At 38.0% G+C, this 23,157-nt stretch overlaps 1 protein-coding gene across 2 annotated transcripts in view; it reads left to right on the top strand.

Annotated features, from left to right (window-relative positions):
* LOC138741193 (cytotoxic and regulatory T-cell molecule) overlaps positions 1 to 23,157 on the top strand; it is a 43,233-nt gene that overhangs the window by 8,191 nt on the left and 11,885 nt on the right. For both annotated transcript variants that reach the window (XR_011343377.1, XM_069894907.1), the window contains exons 2-7: positions 245 to 391; positions 2,819 to 2,971; positions 3,138 to 3,269; positions 7,329 to 7,490; positions 8,779 to 8,823; positions 18,681 to 18,731. Coding sequence is in view for 1 of the 2 variants with exons in the window: in XM_069894907.1 (XP_069751008.1) it covers positions 245 to 391; positions 2,819 to 2,971; positions 3,138 to 3,269; positions 7,329 to 7,490; positions 8,779 to 8,823; positions 18,681 to 18,731 (690 nt within the window). In the remaining variant the exon portion in view is untranslated. The remainder of the gene's footprint in view (positions 1 to 244; positions 392 to 2,818; positions 2,972 to 3,137; positions 3,270 to 7,328; positions 7,491 to 8,778; positions 8,824 to 18,680; positions 18,732 to 23,157) is intronic.

Genomic DNA, 23,157 nt, shown 5'->3' on the forward strand with positions numbered 1-23,157 from the left:
TTGGCGATATCTAGCATTAATCTCAGATTTCAGCTGGGAAGATACAAAAGCCAAAAAAGACACTTTCTCTGCAACTGCGGTCTAGTATACTTGTCTGTTCCACCTTCTCTAAAACCAAATATTATGCACTTACTCAAAACATACTATTGTGAAGCAAAGGGAGGAAAAGGCTTAATGTGAGATTTTGCAACTGAACTGATGGCTTGAAAATATGAACAGATTTTTTTTATATATATATTTTCAGCAAGCTCTCAAAACTTAAACTGGGAGAATATCACTGTGCTTGAAGGAAATGCGGCAATTTTCAATTGTATAGTGAATAAAAGTGACGAGTCATTTATTGAATGGAAAAATCCAAAACAGCATGTTCTATACTTTAACAACATCAAAGGTAAGCTGTGGAATTGAGTCAATATACAATAGAATGTTGCTCAGATCCCTTGTATTCATTTGGATCGCTTAGCAGTCTTGGGTTCATGAGAACCTTAATTCTAAAGTTTCTAGTTTTGACGAGAAGAGGAGTAAAACACACCACGATTGAAGTAAAAATCCAATGACAGAGAAACTCAGCAGGTCAAACAGTGTACTCTATATAGCAAAGATACATAACCAACGTTTCAAGCTTGAGCCCCTCATCAGGGTATGGGTGACTGCCTACATTTTGCTCATACATGTTAGATACTTTCTTGCTGATCAGTGGTGTCATCTCATCCAATCTCTTAGAACAATTAATCCATTATTGAAATTAAACTAAGAGATCATAGTTCCCAGAGAGATTTATCAAGTCTCTATATTTAAATTGATGCTGGAGCTTTTATTTGAGTGTGAGAGATGGAGTTATAGAGTACTATTTGTGGGAGGTTTTGATCAGATTAAAGGATAAAATATTTTCATGCAGCATCCGTAAAATTTCTAATGAATCAGTTAGATATATTTTCACAAAGGACATAAAACTAATTTTTAGAATTTAATTGAACAAATCACCCCAAAAGAGACAACTTATATTTGTTTTAAATACTATACAACTGCCTTTAATGCAGAAAGGTATTCTAAGAGATATCAAATAAGTTGGAGGAAATTTGGCATATCATCAAATACATTAAACCTACAGGTACACTGTAGGAAGTTTGCTGACTGGTTGCATCACAGCCTGGTTTGGTAAATCAAGGCAGCAGAAGTTAGCAAACGATGCCAAGTCCATCAAAGGCTCCTGCCTCCCATCCACTGAAGATACCTGTGAGGTTGTCTCAAGAAGGCAGCCAACATCATAAAGGACCCCCATCACCCTGGTCAATTTCTGAATGTTTCTCAAGCACATCTAGATTCAATAACAATATCTTTCCAACAGCTTTCAAGCACTTGAACCTTCTCTTGTTACACTAATCAAGGACTGCTCTGACACCACACAAGTACTGTCTGCACCTAGTGAGCACTTTTTTTTCTTGCTCTATGGTAACTGTGAATATTTACTATATATCTATCATTTATATGTGTTATCTACTTTTAACTTAATTTAATGCATGCTATTGTAGTTTTTGTGAAGCACCTGCTTAGTATATAGGTACATTTACATTGTACAATGTATATGACAAGCTCATTATTATTATCTCGGGTCCTTACAGAAGAATAATCCAGGGTCAGTGCCAAATGTATGTTGGGGGAGGGGCATTAGAAATTTTGAGGGGGGCTTGTTTAGTGGGGAGGGGTGCTGGGTGGAACCTACCTGTGTTTAAGACCATTCACCCCTCAAACATGGGGCACAAGGATGCTCTTTTTATTGTGTCAAGCATCAATAGACACTACTGACTCTTGACGTACACTAATGATGCAGCCAAGGATGGGCGGAGAGTCGCTAGTATGCATCAACTTAGACGCTACTGGCATGGGAGGGAATGGGGCAGGTCTGACGGTCAGGGATGGCCACATCTGTATGGGGAGCACAGCACTTTGTTTAGGGGGGCAATGCCCACGGATGCCCCCCCTTGGTGCCAACCCTGGAATGATAAAATGTAATCCAATAGGCCCACATGCATCAATACTCAATGAAATGATCAAAAGCTTTGTGAGTGAAATAGGTTTGATGGTCATGTGGAAATGGTTATTGAGGTTCGTGGGATCATTGGGATGTTGAACAAAGAGCAATAGCTTGTATAAAGTGGACAGTGAATGCACTGAATGCCTATTTAAGGTCTTCAGGTCAAAGAAACTGCAAAACTTTTTTTTAAATTTCAATTTGCAGTGGAATGATGAATGTTTAGTTTCAGCGAGTTAAAAAATCATGATTTACTTTTATTTTCACTCTTCTTTCTTTCTATTTCCATCATTTCTAGTGCATCCACTTCTGCAATTCCACAACATATTTTACTCATGGCAGAAATGTTAAACATTACTCATTTTTAAAAGTGACATATCAAAACAGATAATATACCAAATCAACTCCTATCAAAGGCTAGATCTACAATTCTCTCAATTTCTGAATGTTTCCCATCTCCATTTGTCCATGAATTATGAATCAGTGCAATAAAGTTTACATATGCAAAAAATAAGGTTCACGAAAATTTAGTTTTATGTTCCTAATCAATATCATGGGTACTGTACAATGTTGAAAAAGCTATTATTTATTAAACCACGATTCTAATAAGTGCCTTCTGTGTGTTGTAAGGATGAGGGAATAGGGCAATAAAAAATAGAATCAGTCAAATATTCTGAATGAAAAAAATTCTATCATTTTAAAATGTTTGATTGGAAGGATATCATTTCTATCCATATTTAACACATGATTATATATTATAATTAAGAAATGTATTTTTTCCAACAGCACTAAGGGATCACAGATACAAATTAGTTAATTACTCAACCTCACAGTTAATCATCACGTTGTTCAATACCACAGTGGATGATGAAGGCATGTACAGCTGCCTATATTACCATCAAAAAATAACAAAGAAGCAAGTCTACCTCACTATTTTAGGTATGTATACTAGTAAGATAAAAAGTTACTACATATTTTTTCATTGATTGGTAGAATTAAAATCCATGATAAGCAATACATTTATTTTTGTTTTTATCATTTTGTGTGACATTTAATGTACATGGAAGCATTTCCAATCATTATGTACATTTTCTTCTCTTCTCAGCACCACCATCAACCCCGACACTGAACATCACCAAACATACACGGAAAGAGAAGCTTGTCAGTTGTATCACCACAGGAAGCAAGCCAAAGCCTCAACTAACTTGGCTCTTGAACAAGAGACTAGAGTTGCATGGTAAAAAATGTTTAAGCAATTAGAATTTGAATCCCTTTATGATAAGGTTTGTTTTTGTGTGTTCACATTTACATTAACTCCCAACATTTTTGCATTAGAAATCTGATGTGGTAAGAGTTTCCATCAAAACTAAATGTTGTTCCTTACCCATAAAAGGGATTGTTCTTTTTTACTGGTAAATCTTAATCCTTCGGGAAAAAAAACCCTGAAAAAGCAGGAAAGCCAAATTACCAAAAAATAACCTGAAATACTTGAGTCACTCAGCATCCTAAGTGAGACTTACCAAAAAATGAAATCCATTTCTATAAATGCACAATTCCCTTCACTATTTTAAAGACTTAAAATTGGTTTCCAGCATCCAATTCATTCAAAGTTTGGTTCTGCAACTTACAATGAAATAAAGACCACATAAAACTTTGATATTACTATGGAGGCAAAGATGAGGCAGACAGCCTGCATATATTTCCCAGGGTAGGAGTAGCAAATACTAAAGGGTATCTGTACAAAGTGAAGGGAGGAAAGTTTAGGGGAAACATCAGACGCAAGTTTTTTTTGTACACAGAGCATTGTGGTTGCCTGGAAAGCATTGCTAGGTGATGGAGGTTGGAACAATAGAGGCATTTAAGAGACTCTTTAGACAGGCACATGGATGAAAGAAAAATAAAGGGTTATGAGTTGGGTGGGGGGGGGGCGGTTTCGGTCAGCACAACATTGTGTGCCGAAGAGCCTGTACCATGCTGTAAGTCTCTATACTCTATAGAGACTTGTAGTGGCCAAGGTATAACACTTTTTTTGTGAGGAGTTATTGTACTTCCATCTGATATGCAACATGTAGCACAATCAATAACCACAAGCAGACATGAAGCAAAGTCTTTGATCTCCTGAAACATCCAGCACATAACTACATGCTTCTAGTCCACAATTGAAATGGGTTATTATCAACTTTCCACCTCATAATCTTGTCATTTTTGATTTTTCCCCTGCTGTTTATTGTTAAACATAAAAGCCACAGTTTTCAGGCCCATCATCAGGGTGAAGGGTCTGCCAGTCAAATAGTGCCTCCAGTGGTACACTGCCTCCACTATAGCCTGTGCCTCCTTCTCAATGGCTAAGTGCCAGAGTTCAGAGTCCTGGAGGGTTTGGGAGTAGAATGCTACAGGCCTTCATGGAAAGGGATGGATTCAGCAAAGGCATTCATGACCACCTTGGCAATCACACCCTCAAAGCCCTCAACTGTCTCAAGGGCCTCCACTGACAGAGGAAAGGTGGCTGTTTTTACCAGGGGGTGGGATTTGTCCGCGTAGTTGGGGTTCTGGGGCAGTGGGAGTTCCGCCAGGGGGCGTATGCACTTGGGAGCAGGGGCAATGACACCATGCTCCACCGTATCCAAGTATTCCCAACCATGTGGTAATGAACACACTATTTTTCTGATTGTATGTTAAATTCAGGGTTTTAGCAGTGGCCATGAACTTCTGCAGGTTCTCATCGTATTCCTCTTGAGTACGGCCACAGATGGTGACATTATCTAAATAGGGAAACATGGCTTTTAATTTATTGCCATCAAGTCCATTTCCCTTTGGAACACCAACACTCCATTTTTAAGGCTGAATTGGACCCGCGGGAAATGATAGAAGCAGCCATTGGCCTCAAACGTATTGGATGGATGGTCCTCTGGGTGGATCGGGATCTAGTGGTCTGCTGACGATGTCTATGGTGGAGAAGACCCGGAACTGGGCGATCTCATTCACCATGCCAGCTATGCAGGGGAGCGGGTTTGGCACCCAATAACCTATAATCGATGAACATCTGGTGCTTCTCCCCACATATAACCACCATCACCTGTGCCCTCCATGGGCTGCTACTGGGTTCCATGATGCCTTCCACTAGTGGCCACCCCACTTCAGCCTTTATGAACTCCCTGTCACTGGGACTGTATCACTTGATTTTCGTGAGGACAAATTTGTAGTCGGGGGAAGGTTCTGGAACAGTGGGTGGGGGGAGGGGAGGGAGTGCCAGACGATAGCCAACCCGCAGATTGGTTACCCTGGATGGCAGAGATGGGGCATTACAAACAGTTTGAAATTTTTTTACTTCATGCCCCTAATGGTTAGGATCACAGGGCAGCACCCATATATGGAGTGGGACCTGGATGCTAACACTACCCTACACTTGGCAGGGGACACTGTAAGGGAATAATGTTGGACTGTGCCCAGGTTTATAAACCTCTCAGTACTCCCAGTGACAAATAGACAGCCCATGGTGTGACCATTTACCTCGATGCCCAGTTCTGGTGTGACCTGTACTGGTCCAGCATGATGGAGGCTAGTGTCAACTCGTTGACAGAGTCACTGCTGCTGTAACATTGGGATGGCTGCCACCAAGATGGCTGCCCTGGGGATCTCAAAGATGGCCACCCTCATGGATCGCACGTGGTGTGGTCTGGAAGAGATGCTGTACATGATGTCATCCTGTGTCTTTGGTCTCCCATTCCCACCATTTGGTTCTCAGCTACCGGAAGTGATGCTAGAAGAGGGTCAACCCAAGATGGTGACATGGATCACAGCCTGCACGGTGCACTGCTGGAAGGGGGTTTTAAGTGGCATACCTTAGCATAATGCCCCTTCCTCTGGCAGTTCGAACAGGTCATGCTATGGCCCGGGCAGTACTTTCTTGGGTGTTTGGTTTGGCTTCAGTAATTACACTTCATGTGCTCAGCAGCTGCAATGACAGTCAGGGTCCCTGAGTCCCAAGATGGTGGCATCCGTGCTCTCCATCTGGCAGCTGTGTGGTTTGCCAAATAGGCCTCAGCGATCTTTTGGCCTGTTTTTAATGATCGAGCCAGCTGTACCACCTCCTGGAGGGACCAAACCCCCTTTTCCAGAAGTTGCTCACAGATATGGTTGGAATGGAAACCGGCCACTAACCCATCACAGATGATTTATTCCTGGTAGGCTGTGGTCATTATATCTCTGTGAGGGCCATGAAAGAGCTGGGACGAGCCTATGGATGCAAAGTCATCTACAGACTCACTAGGGCCCTGACATCAGATGCCCAGTAAATAGCGAGTATACATTGAGTTCATGGGGGCACCATATTGCTGTCACAGAAGGGATTCGCATCATCATATTTCTCACAGTCCCGTATTATTTGGTAGGCTTGGTGGCCCACTGATGAAAAAAAAGCAGATCATACTTGTCGCCATTGGTCGAGATCTCATGGTGCCTCATGAAGGCCTTCAGACAGTGTAGCCACATCTTGAATTTAACAAAGGCCTCTGGTTCCCTGGGATCGCTCTCCAGCTTCTCCACTCATATCACCTTGTCCATGGCAAAGTATCCAGGATATTAAATTGTAGCACAATCAATAACCACAAGCAGACATGAAGCACGTGGTCAAAGGCTTTAATATCCTTAAACATCCAGCACATAGTTACATGCTTTTGGCTGGTTCCAAGGCTGGTACTGAGGGAGCAGACTAGGGTTCTCAGCCTCTATTGGGAAACTACAGGGAGGAGTTACCAGGTAGGAGACGGGCCAGCCTGACCAGTCCAGTGAGGTCCCCACCCTCATTACCATGTTCCATCACACAATACTCCCTTAACACTGCAATGAAGTGTCAAACTACAATAGTTGCTAAAGTCCCTTCAACAGTTTGAACGGAAGCTTTCCCGTCTCCAAAAATTGTGCTCATTACCAAATAAAAGTTGATGTTCCAAACTTGATTGTTAAAATAAAAGTGTTTCATATAATTTCAAAGAGATCTTCATTGTGCAAGGGCTTAATTTAAAAACATGGATTCAAATTTAAATTTCAAATGAGAAAATACAAATTCTCATTGATAACAGTCAAAATAAAGAACATTACACAAAGGGTGGGGGAAGAAGAGAGAGAAAGAGAGAGATGGGGGTATGGGGGGGGGGGAAGGAAAAAGTAGGAGCCATTACAGGTTGAACACAAGGATTGCTAGTAAACTCATATTGGTTAACTACCATTGCAGTATGTGATCTCCTTATTGCTCTGTGCATTTACTAAACTTATTCAACAAATCTTCACTTCACAGGGCACACAAAATATAATCTGGACAGTAAAGGAGCAAAATTTACAGCAATCAGTACATTGAAAATCAAAGCTCACAACAAGAATTTTACTGTTGAGTGTTTGGTTCGACATGAATCATTAATAAACAGGACTCTTAGAGCAACCTTCACATTTGCTAACAATTGTGAGTAGAATTTTCATCATCATAAATGTTTTAGTGCTGTTAGAGAGTTGTTTTCAAATGTTGAAGAGATTTGGAACCAACTCCAAGCAGAGTCGTCCAACTGGTAAAACAGATAAGAAGAACACTTTTTCCATTGTGTCTTAGTATATATGACAATAAGCCATTCAATTCAATTTAATTCAGATAGTCAGCAAGAAGACAAAATGAGGTTGGGATTGGAAATGATAAAACTATTTGGATAAAATAACCTTCAGGCACACATTATCAGATGTGTGAAATGACAGAGACATTGGAGAGTCAGTGCAAATAATGTTAAGAAGCAGCAGATAAAGAAAAAAATAATAAATATTTCAAAAGGAATATTTTTTTAACTATCTATTATTTTGAATTGAATGAGCCAACTTTTCAAAGTACTTCTATAGATCTTTTCCTTATTTTAGTCATTCATTTCTAATTAATTCATGAATCAGTATAAACAACAGCAAACAGATGCGGGGGTCCACACAAAGTGCTGGAGAAACTCAGCAGGTTCAGCACCATCCATAGGAAGTAAATGGCAGTTGACATTTTAGGCCTCAGCCCTTCCTCCACCATGCCTAAAATCAGACAGACAGGGAAAGGGGGAGGGGGAAAAGCACAGGTTAACAGGTGTTGTATAGGATAATGTGAACTATTCTGTAACCATGTAAGAAAACACCCTTCTCGCTGTAGTAACAGTAGTGCACCACTGTGGGACATATTTATATGTTTAGAGTGTGTGTGTGAATAGTTCGAATCCAGCGCTGTCTGTAAGGAGTATGTACATTCTCCACTGTCTGCGTGGGTTTCTTCTGGGTACTCTGTTTTTTTCCCACCCTACAAAATGTACTGGAGTTGTAGGTTAATTGGGGCATTTGGGTGGCTTGTGGGCCAGAAAAACCTGTTACCATGCTCTATGTCTAATTTTTTTAAAATTAAGATTTAGCAGCTGACTAATGTCCATAGGGTTGAACTATTGTCTGAGAGATCGAAGCCCATCCATGGCAACTGTGAAATCTAAACTTGCAATTAAATAAATCTGAATTGATGAAAGATGATATCAAGAAACTGCCAGATTGTCAAAAAAAAACCATCTTGTTCATTCACATCTTCCAAGGAATGGAATCTGCTGTTCTTTCCTAGTTTGAGACTTTCACTGAATATAAAGAGTAGCTATAACTTATGGCATGTTTACCAAATATCAAATTAAGAATTTTTCATTTGTTTTATTGCTACAGTTTAATAATAATTAATATTTTGTGTGCAATAGACAATTTCCTTGGACTAACTGATTCGTACAAGCAAACTGCAAATGGTGAGTTTTGGTTCTCAGTTTTTCATCCCCTGTCAATTGATCAAACTACACCCAGACATGCCAAATGTGGGTACAGCTTGAATATTCATCCTCTTTAAAGTGCTAAGACCACAACAGCTTAATAGCTCAAAGATATGAACTAAAAGTGATGCAAGAAAAAATTCAAAACTATATATTACCCTTTATTGTGAGCCTTGAAAACCCTTATGTAAGCGTTACAAAAACCCCACACATTCAGTAAAGGATGTACAAACATTTTTGAGAGTTATGGAGGGTAGATTATTGAATATATTCAAGGCCAGGATTAGTTTTTGAACTACAGGATAATGGAGAATAGGAAGGAAAGTTAAGATGATACCATAACCTAACTGAATGATGAAGCAGGCTCAAGGGGCCTGTATTCTTATTCCTACTTCCAAAATGCTCCACCTAGTGGCTAAATACAAGCTAAATAATATTTTAACATTTTTTTGCAGTTGTAGGAAAATTTGTTTGAAGATTATCATCTTTAACAAGTAGCATTATCATATTAAAGTAACCCAAAACCCTGTTGTCTATTTTCCTGTTACAAAGATTGTCATTAAATTGCTAAACAAAGCAGTTCTATTGCACTTACAACATCTGCAACTGGCAGGGAGATAATATCTAACAAATCTGGGTTCCTTGAACACTTAGATAATGGAAGGAGTACTAGATATTTGAAATCTCTGTTTGAACGAGGATGTCTATGGCCATGAAACAATTTTACGTGTCTGAACTAACAAGCAATGATCTAACTTTGTATTTTTGCTTGAATACCAAAATCTAAATTGAGGTACTCCCAGGCTTCTGCACTGGGTTGTTTAGCTACTCAGTAAACTTAAATCTTTTATTACGAGCTCTTGTTTTAGTAAGGGATAGTATAGACAGGAGGAACTGAATGTTAACATTTAACATTTCACACATCCACCATCATAGCACAAGTCACAGCCCAGTGACAATTCGATACATTGGAAGAACTGAGGGAAAGTTTGTCATAGTCTGTACCAGTTTCGATACATTTGCAAAGCCATTGTGATTTTGCAGAGAACCATTCTGACAGCTGAATAAAAAGGAGTTTTTTGAAGCAGCTCTTGTGGCCAGCCATTTTTGTGGAATTCAGAGCAAAGCATGCTCTGTGTATAACTGTGCCTTTTTGGTGGATTGACCTGTGCCAGGAGGGTCCTTTTGGGAAACAAAGTGCTTCATTTTGATTGTCGCTAACAGTGGAGGTCACTTGGAGAGATTGATTCATTTTAAGTGGGACTTGCAGTGAAGTTACTTGGAGGGATTAGTGCCAGGGTCTTGGAAGCTTTGTGGAGGCCGCCAAGGTATGTCAGGAATGTTATGACCACAGCTCACATGGATGGACATTTCTTCAAACGCAGTGCAAGAAGAGTTCATGAGTCTGTAGCAGGCACAACTCCAATCTCCCCACCAGTTCAACATTAATTCTGGGCATCAAATTTCAAAGGCCTACACTTCAACACTGAATTTGAAAGACTGAACTTTGAAGTAACTTTGTAGAGTTTGACCTGGACTGTAATGGTTTGGGTATATCTCACACACAAACACATGCATGCACATACTCGTACATTAGACACCTGCGCATAGCTGGGAATAGACAGTGTTAAGGATAGATTAAGAGTTAAGCCTATCGCTTAAGAGTAAGAAATAAACTTGGTGGTTTAAAATTAAACACTGTCTGGTTCATTGCGGTTTGTCTTTAGAACCATAGAACAATACAGCACAGAAACAGTCCATTTAGTCCTTCTAATCCATGCCAAATTATTATTCTACCTAGTCCCACTGACATGCACCTCAACCATAGCCCTCCGTACCCTACAATCCATGTACCTGTTAAAATTCTTCTTAAAAATTAAAATTGAGCCCGTATTCACCACCTCAGCTAGCAGCTCATTCCATACTCCCACCACTCTCTGTGAATAAGATCTCTTTAATATTCCACCTAACTGTTCCCCTTTCACCCTAACCCTTGTCCTCTGGTTTGTAACTCACCTACCCTCTGTGGAAGAAGTCTACCTACATTTACTCTGTCTGTCAAGACCCGTCATAATTTAAATACTGGCACCTCTATCAAAACATCCTTCATTCTTCTACGTTCCAGGGAATGAGGCCCTAACCCGTTTAATCTTGCCCTGTTCCTGAAGTCCAGACAACATACTATTAAATCTGAACTTTTTCTATCTTATTGATATCTTTCCTATAGTTAGGTGACCAAAACTGCGCACAATACTCCAAATTTTAAATATTTCTGCCAGATCCCCTGCAATTTCTATATTAGTCTTTCTCAAGGTCTGAGGGAATATCTTTTCAGGACCTGGGGATTTATCCACCCATATTTGCTCAAGAAAATTTAATTCAAGAAACCACGAGAAGTAGCAGATGTGGACACTTGACACCTCGAGCTTCCTCTAGCATTCAGTATCTTGACTGATCTGCTCCAGGCCTCATTTCCTCATCTGTGCCAGTTGCACATCACCCTCAATTCCAATTATTCAAAAATTTACCCAACTTCCTCCTTGAATACCTTCAGAAGTATAGCCTCGGGAGGAGTCACGTGATGGAGTAGTGGCCGGACGGTGAACTCCAGCCCTCTCCAGAAAAGTCGGGAAAAACGAGAGAAAATACAAAGGCACAGAAATACAAGTTAAAGAAAAGTGAATATAAAGGTGGAAAGAAGATGGAGACAAAAGGAGAAAAATCAAAATCAACGGAAAGAAGAGAGGAAGAGAAGACAACGGAGGAAAAAGGTGAAGGCCTTACCTGTCCGAAGAGGCCCGCTGCGGAGAGAAGACCCCACTACCTCAGGTCGGTAGAAAGAGAACTACAACAATGGCTCACAGAGCCGAGTAAAAGTGCGCAACCGCGCATGCGCGAGGAGTCGCGCATGCGCGATGCGCATACAAAAAAACACACCGACGGGAGGGGGGACCAGCTGGGGAGTCGATCTCCACAGCCGGCAACGACAGCTGCAGAACACCTGCAGCAAGAAGACACCACAGAAGACAATGGAAACAAGAAAGAAGAGGAGGAAAGGGCAGCAAAGAAACAACAGATGGTCAACCTAGAGGAAGAAGAAGAGGAAGAGGAAGAGTACAGGGAAATAGAAGAAGAAAAGATAGGCAAGGTAAAGGAGGTACTTGCTCTTGTTAGAGGATACATGGAGTCATTTAAAGAATGGCAAACACAGGAATTCAATGATTTAAGAAGAAGAATAAACAACACAGAAAAGAAAATAAATAAAATGGATATGACCTTAACAGAAATGGGGAAAAAAATGGACAAGATGGAAGAACGGGCAATAGCAGCAGAAATAGAGGTAGAAGACTTAAAAAAGAAATTGGAGGAATCTAATAAAAAAACTAAAGAGACACAAGAATTACTAGCCCAAAAAATAGATATAATGGAAAATTATAACAGAAGAAATAACATAAAGATAGTGGGCCTTAAGGAAGATGTAGAAGGCAAGAATATGAAGGAGTTTATAAAAGAATGGATCCCTAAGGCCCTAGGATGTCCAGAACTACAGCAAGAAATGGAAATAGAAAGGGCACATAGAGCATTGGCCCCTAAACCACAACCACAACAAAAACCAAGATCTATTGTAGTAAAATTCCTAAGATATACTACAAGAGAAAAGGTGCTGGAGAAGACAATGGAAAAAGTAAGAGAGGGCAACAAACCACTGGAGTATAAAGGGCAAAAAATCTTCATTTATCCAGATATAAGCTTTGAACTCCTAAAGAAGAGAAAAGAGTTCAATGCAGCAAAAGCGATTTTATGGAAGAAAGGATATAAATTTACACTGAAGCATCCTGCGGTATTGAAAATATTTATTCCAGGACAACAAAACAGACTATTCTCGGATCCAGAAGAAGCACGAAAATTTGCAGAACAATTACAAAAATAGACTGAGGGATGAAGACGGGTAATGAGAGCAAAAATTATCACGATTGATATGTATGTGGGTAAAGACAAAAATAGACTGAGGGATGAAGACGGGTAAGGAGGGTAAAAATGACCACGATTGATATGTATGCGGGTAAAGAGGTATAAGAGTGAATAGAGACAACGGGCATATGTGAAAGTATCTGTAATTAGAGGAAAACATAGAAAGTATAGACAAGAATTAATAAGGGAAGGTAATGGAATAGAGAGAATAAGGAGGGAACTAAAAGAGTGACCTTTGTGACATATAAAAAACGAAATCTTTTCTGGGGGGGGCTGGGTGGGGGGAAAAGAGCGGTCACTGCAAAATCAGTTGACGCTTGCGAGTGGATTCGCAAATCCAAATGGAGAGGGGAGATGTGGTTGTCCGACAAGGGATAAAGGGCAACTCAGGAGGGGAAGGGGAGATTGGGGATAAAGAAGATAGAAATAGGAGAATAAGGAAAATGTTAGATGTTGTAGGAATGTTGTCTGGTAAAGAGTTGAAAATAAGAAAACAGAAATGGAAAAGGAGGAAAGGTAATGATGGAAAAACGGAAAGAGAAGATAAACAAAATATAAAATGGCTACGCTGAACTATATGACTCTAAATATTAATGGAATACATAACCAAATTAAAAGGAAGAAACTACTAAATTTACTGAAAAAGGAAAAAATAGATATAGCATTTGTCCAAGAAACACATTTAACTGAAATGGAGCACAAGAAATTAAAGAGAGATTGGGTAGGACATGTAACAGCAGCATCGTATAATTCAAAAGCAAGAGGAGTGGCTATATTAATTAGCAAAAATGTGCCATTTAAAATAGAAGAGGAAATAATAGATCCAGCAGGGAGATATGTTATGATAAAATGTCAGATATATTCAGAGCTTTGGAATCTACTTAATATATATTCACCTAACGAAGAAGATCAAAAGTTTATGCAAGATATCTTTTTGAAGGTAGCTAATACGCAAGGGAACATACTAATAGGAGGGGATTTCAATCTGAATTTGGATCCAAATATGGATAAAACGGGGAAAAAAATTAACAGGAAGAACAAAGTAACCAAATTTATAATTAAATCAATGCAAGAAATGAAACTTGTGGACATATGGAGGAAACAAAACCCAAAAGAAAAGGAATACTCATACTACTCGACTAGACATAAAACATACTCAAGGATAGACCTATTCCTGTTATCAGCCCACATACAAGGGAGAGTTAGGAAAACGGAATATAAAGCTAGACTATTATCGGACCACTCACCCCTGTTATTGGCAATAGAGCTAGAAGACATCCCTCCAAGAATGTATAGATGGAGATTAAACCCCATGCTACTTAAAAGACAGGATTTTAGAGAATTTATTGAAAAACAATTAAAAATGTACTTTGAAGTAAATACGGAATCAGTGGAAGATAAGTTTATACTATGGGACGCAATGAAAGCATTCATTAGAGGGCAAATAATAAGTTATGCAACCAAGATGAAGAAGGACTATAATCAGGAAACAGAGCAGTTGGAAAGGGAAATAATAAACATAGAAAAAAAATTAGCAATAAAGGAAGATACAACCAAAAGAAGAGAATTGGCGGATAAAAAAATAAAATATGAAACATTACAAACATATAAGGTGGAGAAGAATATAATGAAGACAAAACAGAAATATTATGAACTAGGGGAAAAAACACACAAAATCCTAGCATGGCAGCTTAAGACAGAGCAAACTAAGAAAACGGTATTGGCAACAAGGAAAAAAGACAAACAAATTACATATAATCCAAAAGAAATTAAGGAAAACTTCAGAGAATTCTATGAACAATTATACCGAACCGAAAACGAAGGGAAAGAAGGGAAAATAGATGAATTTTTGACTAAAATTGAACTACCAAAACTACAAATAGAGGAACAAAATAAATTAACAGAACCATTTGGAACAGTAGAAATACAAGAGATAATAAAAAATTTACCAAATAATAAGACACCAGGAGAGGATGGACTCCCAATAGAATTCTACAAAACATTTAAAGACCTAATAATACCGCCCCTCCTGGATGTAATCAACCAGATTGATGAGACACAAAACTTACCAGATTCATGTAAAACAGCAATAATTACAGTGATACTAAAACAAGGGAAAGATCCACTCTCACCAGCGTCATATAGACCAATATCTTTGCTAAACACAGATTATAAGATAATAGCTAAACTATTAGCGAACAGATTAGCAGAACAGGTACCGAAAATGGTAAATTTAGACCAAACTGGATTTATCAAAAAAAGACGCACAACAGACAATATTTGTAAATTTATTAACTTAATTCATGCAGTAGAAGGAAATAAAGCACCGGCAGTAGCAGTTGCTTTAGACGCAGAGAAGGCCTTCGACAGAGTAGAATGGAATTACTTGTTCAAAGTATTGCAAAAATTCAGTTTACCGGAGAAGTATATTAATTGGATTAAAGCATTATATAAGGGACCGTTAGCGAAAGTGACAGTAAATGGACATGTATCAAAGCAATTTAACTTAAGCAGGTCAACGCGGCAGGGATGCCCACTATCACCATTATTGTTTGCGCTAGCTATAGAACCACTAGCAGAATCGATAAGAAGAGATAATAATATAAAAGGAATAAAAATAAAAGACAGGGAATATAAAATCAGTCTGTTTGCGGATGATGTGATAGTGTACTTAACAGAACCAGAACTATCAATAAAAGAACTATATAAGAAATTGAAGGAATATGGAGAAGTGTCGGGATACAAGATAAACGTAAATAAAAGTGAAGCAATGCCTATGAATAACGCGGATTTCTCAAAATTTAAGGAGGAATCCCCATTCAGATGGCAAACGCAGGCAATAAGATACCTAGGTGTGCAAATAAACAAAAATCTAGGCCAATTATATAAACTCAATTACAATCCACTAATGAAAAAACTACAGGACGATTTAGAGCATTGGAAAGAGCTACCACTAACACTGATAGGAAGGATAAACTGTATTAAAATGAACATTTTTCCAAGGATACTATACTTATTTCAGGCATTGCCAATACAACTGACAGAAAAATTCTTCAAAGAGTTAAAGAAAATAATAAGGAGATTTTTATGGAGAGGGGGGAAACCGAGGATAGCACTAGACAAATTAACAGAATGGTATAAACAAGGAGGCTTACAATTGCCAAACTTCAAAAATTATTATAGAGCCGCACAATTAAGGTACCTATCAGATTTTTATCAAACAAGGGAAAAACCAGACTGGACGAGACTAGAATTAGATAAAATAGGGGAAAAGATACCTGAACACATATTATATAAATGGGACGAAAAATTGGTACAACATAGAACTTCTCCAGTAGTACACCATCTCCTCAATATATGGAAGAAGATACATGTAGAAAGAAATAAAATAAATTACCAAATACCAAAACTAATATTGACGCAAAATAAGCTACTCCCTTTTACAATAGACAACCTTGCCTTTAGAAAATGGGAAAAAAAAGGGATTAAAAGAATAGAAAATTGTTTTTCAGGAAGTAGATTCTTATCCTTTGAACAAATGAGAGATAAGTACAATATAACGGGAGATACAGCGCTGGCATATTACCAACTGAGATCCTACTTGAAAGATAAATTAGGAAGCAACTTGAGTTTACCAGAGGGAAGTAACCTTGAATATGTGATTACAGATACAATGTTAATCAAAAGATTTATAAAAAATATGTATATTAAACTGCAAGAAAAGGAAAATGAGGAAACAAATGGTAAAACTAAACAAAAATGGGAACAAGATTTAAATATAAAGATAAAAAAGGAAACATGGGAGAAGTTATGCTCTGGAACGATGAGAAATACAATAAATACGAGGCTGCGTATGATACAATATAATTGGTTACACAGACTATACATTACACCGCAAAAGTTAAATAAATGGGACCCAACAGTATCTGATAGATGTTTTCGATGTAAAAAAGAAAGGGGAACAACAATTCATGCAATCTGGACATGTGAGAGAGTAGAAAAATTTTGGGATGATCTCAATCAGATATTAAATAAAATAACAGAAAACAATATACCAAAGAATCCAGAGATCTTTCTCCTAAGTAACATAAAAAATAAAGAATTTGGAATTGACTTGGAGGATGCACAAAAAAGATTTGTTAAGATAGCCCTAGCTGTAGCAAAAAAATGTATTATGTCAACCTGGAAATTGGAAGATAATTTGAAAATACAACAATGGTATATAGAAATGAATAAATGTATTCCATTAGAAAAAATAACATATAGTTTAAGAAATAATATTGAAATATTCGAACAAGTATGGGAGCCTTACATTAAATACAATAGCGAAAACCTACCGGGAACAAACATTACCTAAGTTGATGGAAGGAGAAGAGAAGAAAAAAATGGACTCAGTAGAATTTCTGGTGTATTTTTGTTGAATGACAACATTGTCTAACTGAATTAATGCAACCTAGATTGTATAACTAAAATGGATGAGAGGGGGGAGGGATGGGGGGGTGGCTTGGGAGGAGGGAGGGGGGAGGGAGAAAAAGTCACTGTAAATGTGTGGAAAAGAAAAAGTGTATATCATGGCTATTGTGATTTATGGTGTGAAAAATAAAAAATTTAAAAAAAAAAAAAAGAAGTATAGCCTCCAGAATCCTCTATATTCCAGGTATTTACTAACCTCTGAGAAACAAATTTTTATGCACCTCAGTTTTTAAATGACTGTTCCCTTATTTTGTAACTGTCCCCTTGTTTAAAATGCTTTTACCATTGGAAATATGTCTTATGACCAACATCCAAGAACAAAATGGAGGACCTTCCAGCCTTTCCCACTGTTTGTATATGATCAGAGTTGATCTATGCTGGTCTCAACTCCTTTAAAAAAAAGTTTCAAAAAACATTCATCTAAACTCCAAAGAATATAGACCCTTTTTTTTTCTAAAACATCCACAATAAGACCCTTTCAATTTTAGGAATTAGCCTAGCAAATTTCTTCAGAAATGCCTCGGATACTAAGGAAGCTTTTCTGAAAGAAGGCAATCAAAACTGAACCCAGTACTCCAGGTATGGCCTCGCAAACTCCCTGCACAATTGTAACAAGACTTCTCAATTTCCTCTCAATAAAATCCAATAAGCCAAACTGACTTCTTAATTATGTGCTAAACTTCCACATTAACTTTTTGTTTCATGCAGAAGAACACTACATCCTCCATATTCCAGTCTCTCCTTGTTTAGCTAATAGCCTACCTTTTGTTTCCTTCAACCCAAGCGAATGACCTACACTTTTCTACAATATACTCCATTTGTCAAGTTCGTGCCCACTCAATTAATTTATATGCATCCTGTTGCCAAATCCAAATAGTCTCAAAGCAGTTCTGCCCTCCCACCTATTTTCAGGTCATCTCTTGAATATGTTCTCCAAGTCATCAATACCGAGAGTAAAAAACTGGGGACAAAACAGTGAAAGGGTCTATTTATTTTGTCTCCTGTTTGATCATCAATCTTCAATCCATGTTCTCCCAAATACTGTAAGCTCTTTGTGCACTAACCATTTTTTGTGGCATCTTTTCAACTACCTTCTCTACAATCATTACTTTTGGAGTTTGAATAGCTGAGGCAGAACAATACACATTTTTGTGGTTAATTGTTTCAAAGAAATATTTGTTCACTCCTTTTAATTAACTTGCAACATTTGATCATTTTCTCCATCAATCTAAACTTCAGCTTGCAGCACAGAATTACTTACCACAAAGGCAGGGCAAAGCACTTTTCAGAGTAAACCCAATTTATCCATCCGATTTAAAATGTTTTGTTTAGAAAAACATCAGTGTCTTTTTGCACTAACTTCTCCTTAACTTCATTATCCTACTTTTCAGCATATATAAGCGAACAGCAAAATTTGACAGAAGTTACCACAGAGTCAGAGGGTATGTAACTGCTTTATAATTTTATAGATACAGAGAATTTTGAAGAACAAAATATGAAATTAACATGCTCTTAATTTTCAGTATATGGTGAGTTAATTTAAATATTAAATTAACATCAACTAACACATCTATCACCAATTCATACCCATTACGTGTATTATTTAGAGAACCCATTATGTTTACTAATTTTTATAAAGCTTTTTTTTTAATTTAAGTTTTATTTTATTTGTAAATGTCTGAGAGGATGATAAGTTTTCAATTACTGAAGAGAAAGAAGACCTTTTACTGTTGTCTTCTCACCTGGATAGAATGGGCCCTGCTGATTTATTGATGGTCCTTCAGCATAGAAATGGGACCTTTCAGTCCATCTTGTCCTTGCCAACCATGATGCCTTTCTACAAGGATACCATTTGCCACAAAAGACCCTTTCAAGCAAGGAAAATGCCCAATTGTAAAGGTGGAGGTTCTCCACCTTTATGTCTAGAGACTTGCCTTTCTGAATGCGCTATGGCTGGCTTTGAGGCGCCGAATGCAACCTTTCTCGGGAAAGGATAATCAGCAGAGTGCTGCACTCCACTGCCCTACATGAATGTACAGCCGCTGCAAGCGGCTGGTTAGGGGTGGGCTGATGACACCGTCAGCCCACTACCCATCTCCCCACTCACCCTTCACGACCCCCTCAAAGCAAGGGTGGTTGGCAGGAGCCATCAGGGCAGGGACGGTTGGTGGGAACTGTCAGGACAGCAGGGGCCGACGGGAGCCATCAGGGCAATGGGGGCCTCTGGGAGCTGTCAGGTCACTGGGGGACAGTAGGCAGGAGCCATCAGGGCAAGGGTGGCTGGCGGGGGCCTTCAGGCGTGCCAGTGCAAGCTGTGACAGCTTCACCGGGCCACTTCGGCCTTTGGGGTCACTCTTTGTGGCTGATAATCCCGCACACAGCTGGAACTGCTCTGGGAAACACAGAGTGATTCCAGCTGCATGGGGGATTATGGGTAGGGAATATGGCCATTGCTCTGCTGCGTATTTACGACAGGTGGCGCTACAGCACTAGTCACCGGTTCCAGAGGGCGCTACAAGGTGTCGCTCAACATGACTGTGACACTGAAGCAGCCTTTTAGGGCTGCTGTATGAAAGGTAAGTTTTATGTTTTCCCTCCACGCTTGTAGCCAGCCTCCAGGCAGAGGCCTGGCATGAAATGGCCTAAAGAGTCTCATTCAGTTTGACCTAGTCAATATTATTTTCAGGCCACCATTTATTGGACATCCTTACTTGCCCTTTGCTGATACCTTTGAGAAGTTGGTAATGAGCTAACCTCTTGAACTACTGTAGTTCTTCAAGTGTAAATATTCTGAATACTGCAGAAAAAATTGCAGAGTTCCTAGATCTAGTAATGTTGATAAAATGACAATACAATTTCCTAGTCAGGATGGCATGGGAGCCTGTAGATGATCATGATGCTGTTATGAGCCTTCTGACCTAGCCCTGTTTAGTAGGAATCCCTGGTTTGGTTATTGCTGTAGACGAAAGGAGACAAGTTGCACAAATCTTGTCCTTTGAGCTTCTAGAACATTAAGGTAAATCGTGATCTCACTCTTTAAAAGCAATCAAACTGAAGAATCACAAGAAAAAATCTTGACTCAGGCAAAGTGAACTCATCAGCAATTTTATTTCAGTATTAGTTTTGAATGTGTGGATATGTTGTGAATATTTTGATCCAATAAAATATGAATGGTGGCTTTGCAAAGCATTATTAGTAACAGCAACTGACCTGATTCAAATTTTCAACTTACCTTTTCCAATTTCCCACTTTTCCATTTCCACACAGCAGACTCTGAGAGTTGCTGGGATTGATACTTTTCTTATCTCTTACTAAGACAACGATGAAGTGGTGAAGGTGTGATCAATTTTAACATTTAAGAAAAATTTGAATGTGGAAGGGAGGAGTATAGACTGGGTACAGGTCAGTGGGACTAGGCAGAATAATACTTTGTCACAGACAGAAGTGCTGAAGGGCCTGTTTTATGTGCTGCAATGTTCTATGGTTATATGAAGCAGTAGAAATAGCGCTAGTAACTTTGATTTTACTGGAGAGAAATTAGTGCTGCACTAATCTCCTTTAGAAAAGCACAATAAAATATATATTTTGTTATAAAAATTATATTATAAAGTAATTTATTATATAATTGTATTTAACATTATATTAATATTTCTATTCACATTTAATATATTGTATTAATTATATAATCATTACTTAATTATTAATAGTATGATTAATAATGTAAATTAAATATTATAAAAAGAAATGTATAAAGTAAAATAAAAGCTCAAGAAGTGGAAAGGGTCACAGATCTAAAACATTTTTAAATATACTTTATTTAAAATTTAAAACCACAAAATAAACATTTACAAGGGGGTGTATGTATGTACACATGTACAGGTATAGTATATAGAAAAATAAAATAAAGTAAAATAGAAGAAACACCCCCCTACTACCATCCCCCCACCCTCCTCCCTCCAACCCCCTACATGCAAAGAAAAAAGAAAAAGTATAGGACAAGAGAACCACATCAGGAATATTTCACTTTTCGATATCTTATGGAGACCTATGAGAAAGAGAATGTTTGAGATTCATTTAAATATTGATACCCACATTTTGTAAATATGGGCACCATTTTTACAAAATATATGGTATTCATGTCTTAAATTAAAACCAATTTTCTCAAGTGGAATACAACTCCGAACTTCAACATGCCATCTATCCATTCCCAAATCAATATCTGATTTCCAAATTATAGGAATACATTTTCTTGCTATTGCCAAAGCAATTTAACAAATTTCACTTGATACATATTCAGTTTTAATAAATCTCCCAGTAAAAAATAGCATTGGATCCTGTGGTAATTTTACCCCCACTATTTGTTCTAATAAATTACCTATTTCAAACTTTAAAAAGTTTAACTATGGACACTGCCAGGTTGAATGCAGAAATGAACCAACTTCTTGTCCACATCTAAAACACAAATCTGAATAAGTATGGTTCATTTTTATGTAACTTATGTGGTGTCAAATATAATTGATTAAGAAAATTATATATGAACTAGTCATTTATTGTACTTTTCATACTTTTTCTGCTTATCTCAGTCCATTTATATTCATCTATCTGCTAATTTAAATCTACTTCCCATCTGTCTTGATTTATAAACCCATTCCTTCCGAACTTTTTTTTGTAATAATTTATACATACTTGAAATAAATTTCTTTATATTTCCAGCACATAACAAGAATTCTGCTGGCAATACTAACCCTTGACCAAAACTTTCAGATAAAAATTCCTTAACTTGATAATAACAAAATTGATTTCCTATAGAAAATGAAAAGCCTATTTTGAAATAAAGGTGTTATATTCTTGTAATTAACCCTCCTCCTCCAATCTCTTTATCAACCTTATTCCAAAGCTCAATTAACTGTTTCAGTATGGATGTTTCTCTATTCACTATTAAAAATCGTGTATTCCATTCATAAATAAATTCTTGTGGATTTATTTCCCCTATTTTGTTAAGTTCTATATTCACCCATGCTGGAACTTTATTTAAATCATACAATATATTAATAAATCTCAATTGGACTGTTTTATAATAATTCATAAAATTAGGGAGCTGTAAATGTCCTAAATCATATTTCCACATTAATTTTTCCAAAGAAACTCTTGCCATTTTCCCTTTCCATAAAAAATTTCAGCATACAGGCATCAAATCACTCCAGAGATGGATTACCTAGGCAGGGTGTATCATCCCTGGGGTCGTCTGACACCTGTGTGCCGATTAACCCAGTGTGAAAGGGATAAGGTCTATCCAGGGACAAAGTAGCAACAGGTTGATCATGTTTTTGCATGAGTGTAGGAACATGAAGGAAACAAAAGATTAAAAAGGTATAAACTTTGTATTCAATTGACTAAATCCTGATCAATGATTAAAACAAAATTAATTATGCCTAATTTACAAAATAAAATCATTTATAAACAATTTATAAAGGACTGTGGGAAAGTGGTAGTGACAATTAAACACATAGGCGCACAATTTATAAGTCACAGCAGGGATGAAAATACACGTGCTCATGTACAAACACACACACACGCACATAATCAAGGATAGAGGAAGGGAGAGAAAGACAGAAACAGAGAGAGAATGAGAGACAGAGAGGAGCAGAGAGAGAGAGAGAGAGAGAGAGAGAGATGGTGAAGCTGCCTTCCCAGAATTCCACGCAGCAGAGAAATAGCTGAATGCACAGAGTACTCATGGAGGGGTTTCTCTGCTGCATGGAATTCCGGGAAGGCAGGTCCGCCATTGCTCAATGTGTCTCTCAGACATCACCAGTGGAGGATAGGTGCCTCTCCCCAGGAATACCTGGTGGTGAGTGTGAAAGGACA

The sequence above is a fragment of the Narcine bancroftii genome, chromosome 8, assembly GCF_036971445.1.
Source record: "Narcine bancroftii isolate sNarBan1 chromosome 8, sNarBan1.hap1, whole genome shotgun sequence".
Classification (NCBI taxonomy): domain Eukaryota; kingdom Metazoa; phylum Chordata; class Chondrichthyes; order Torpediniformes; family Narcinidae; genus Narcine; species Narcine bancroftii.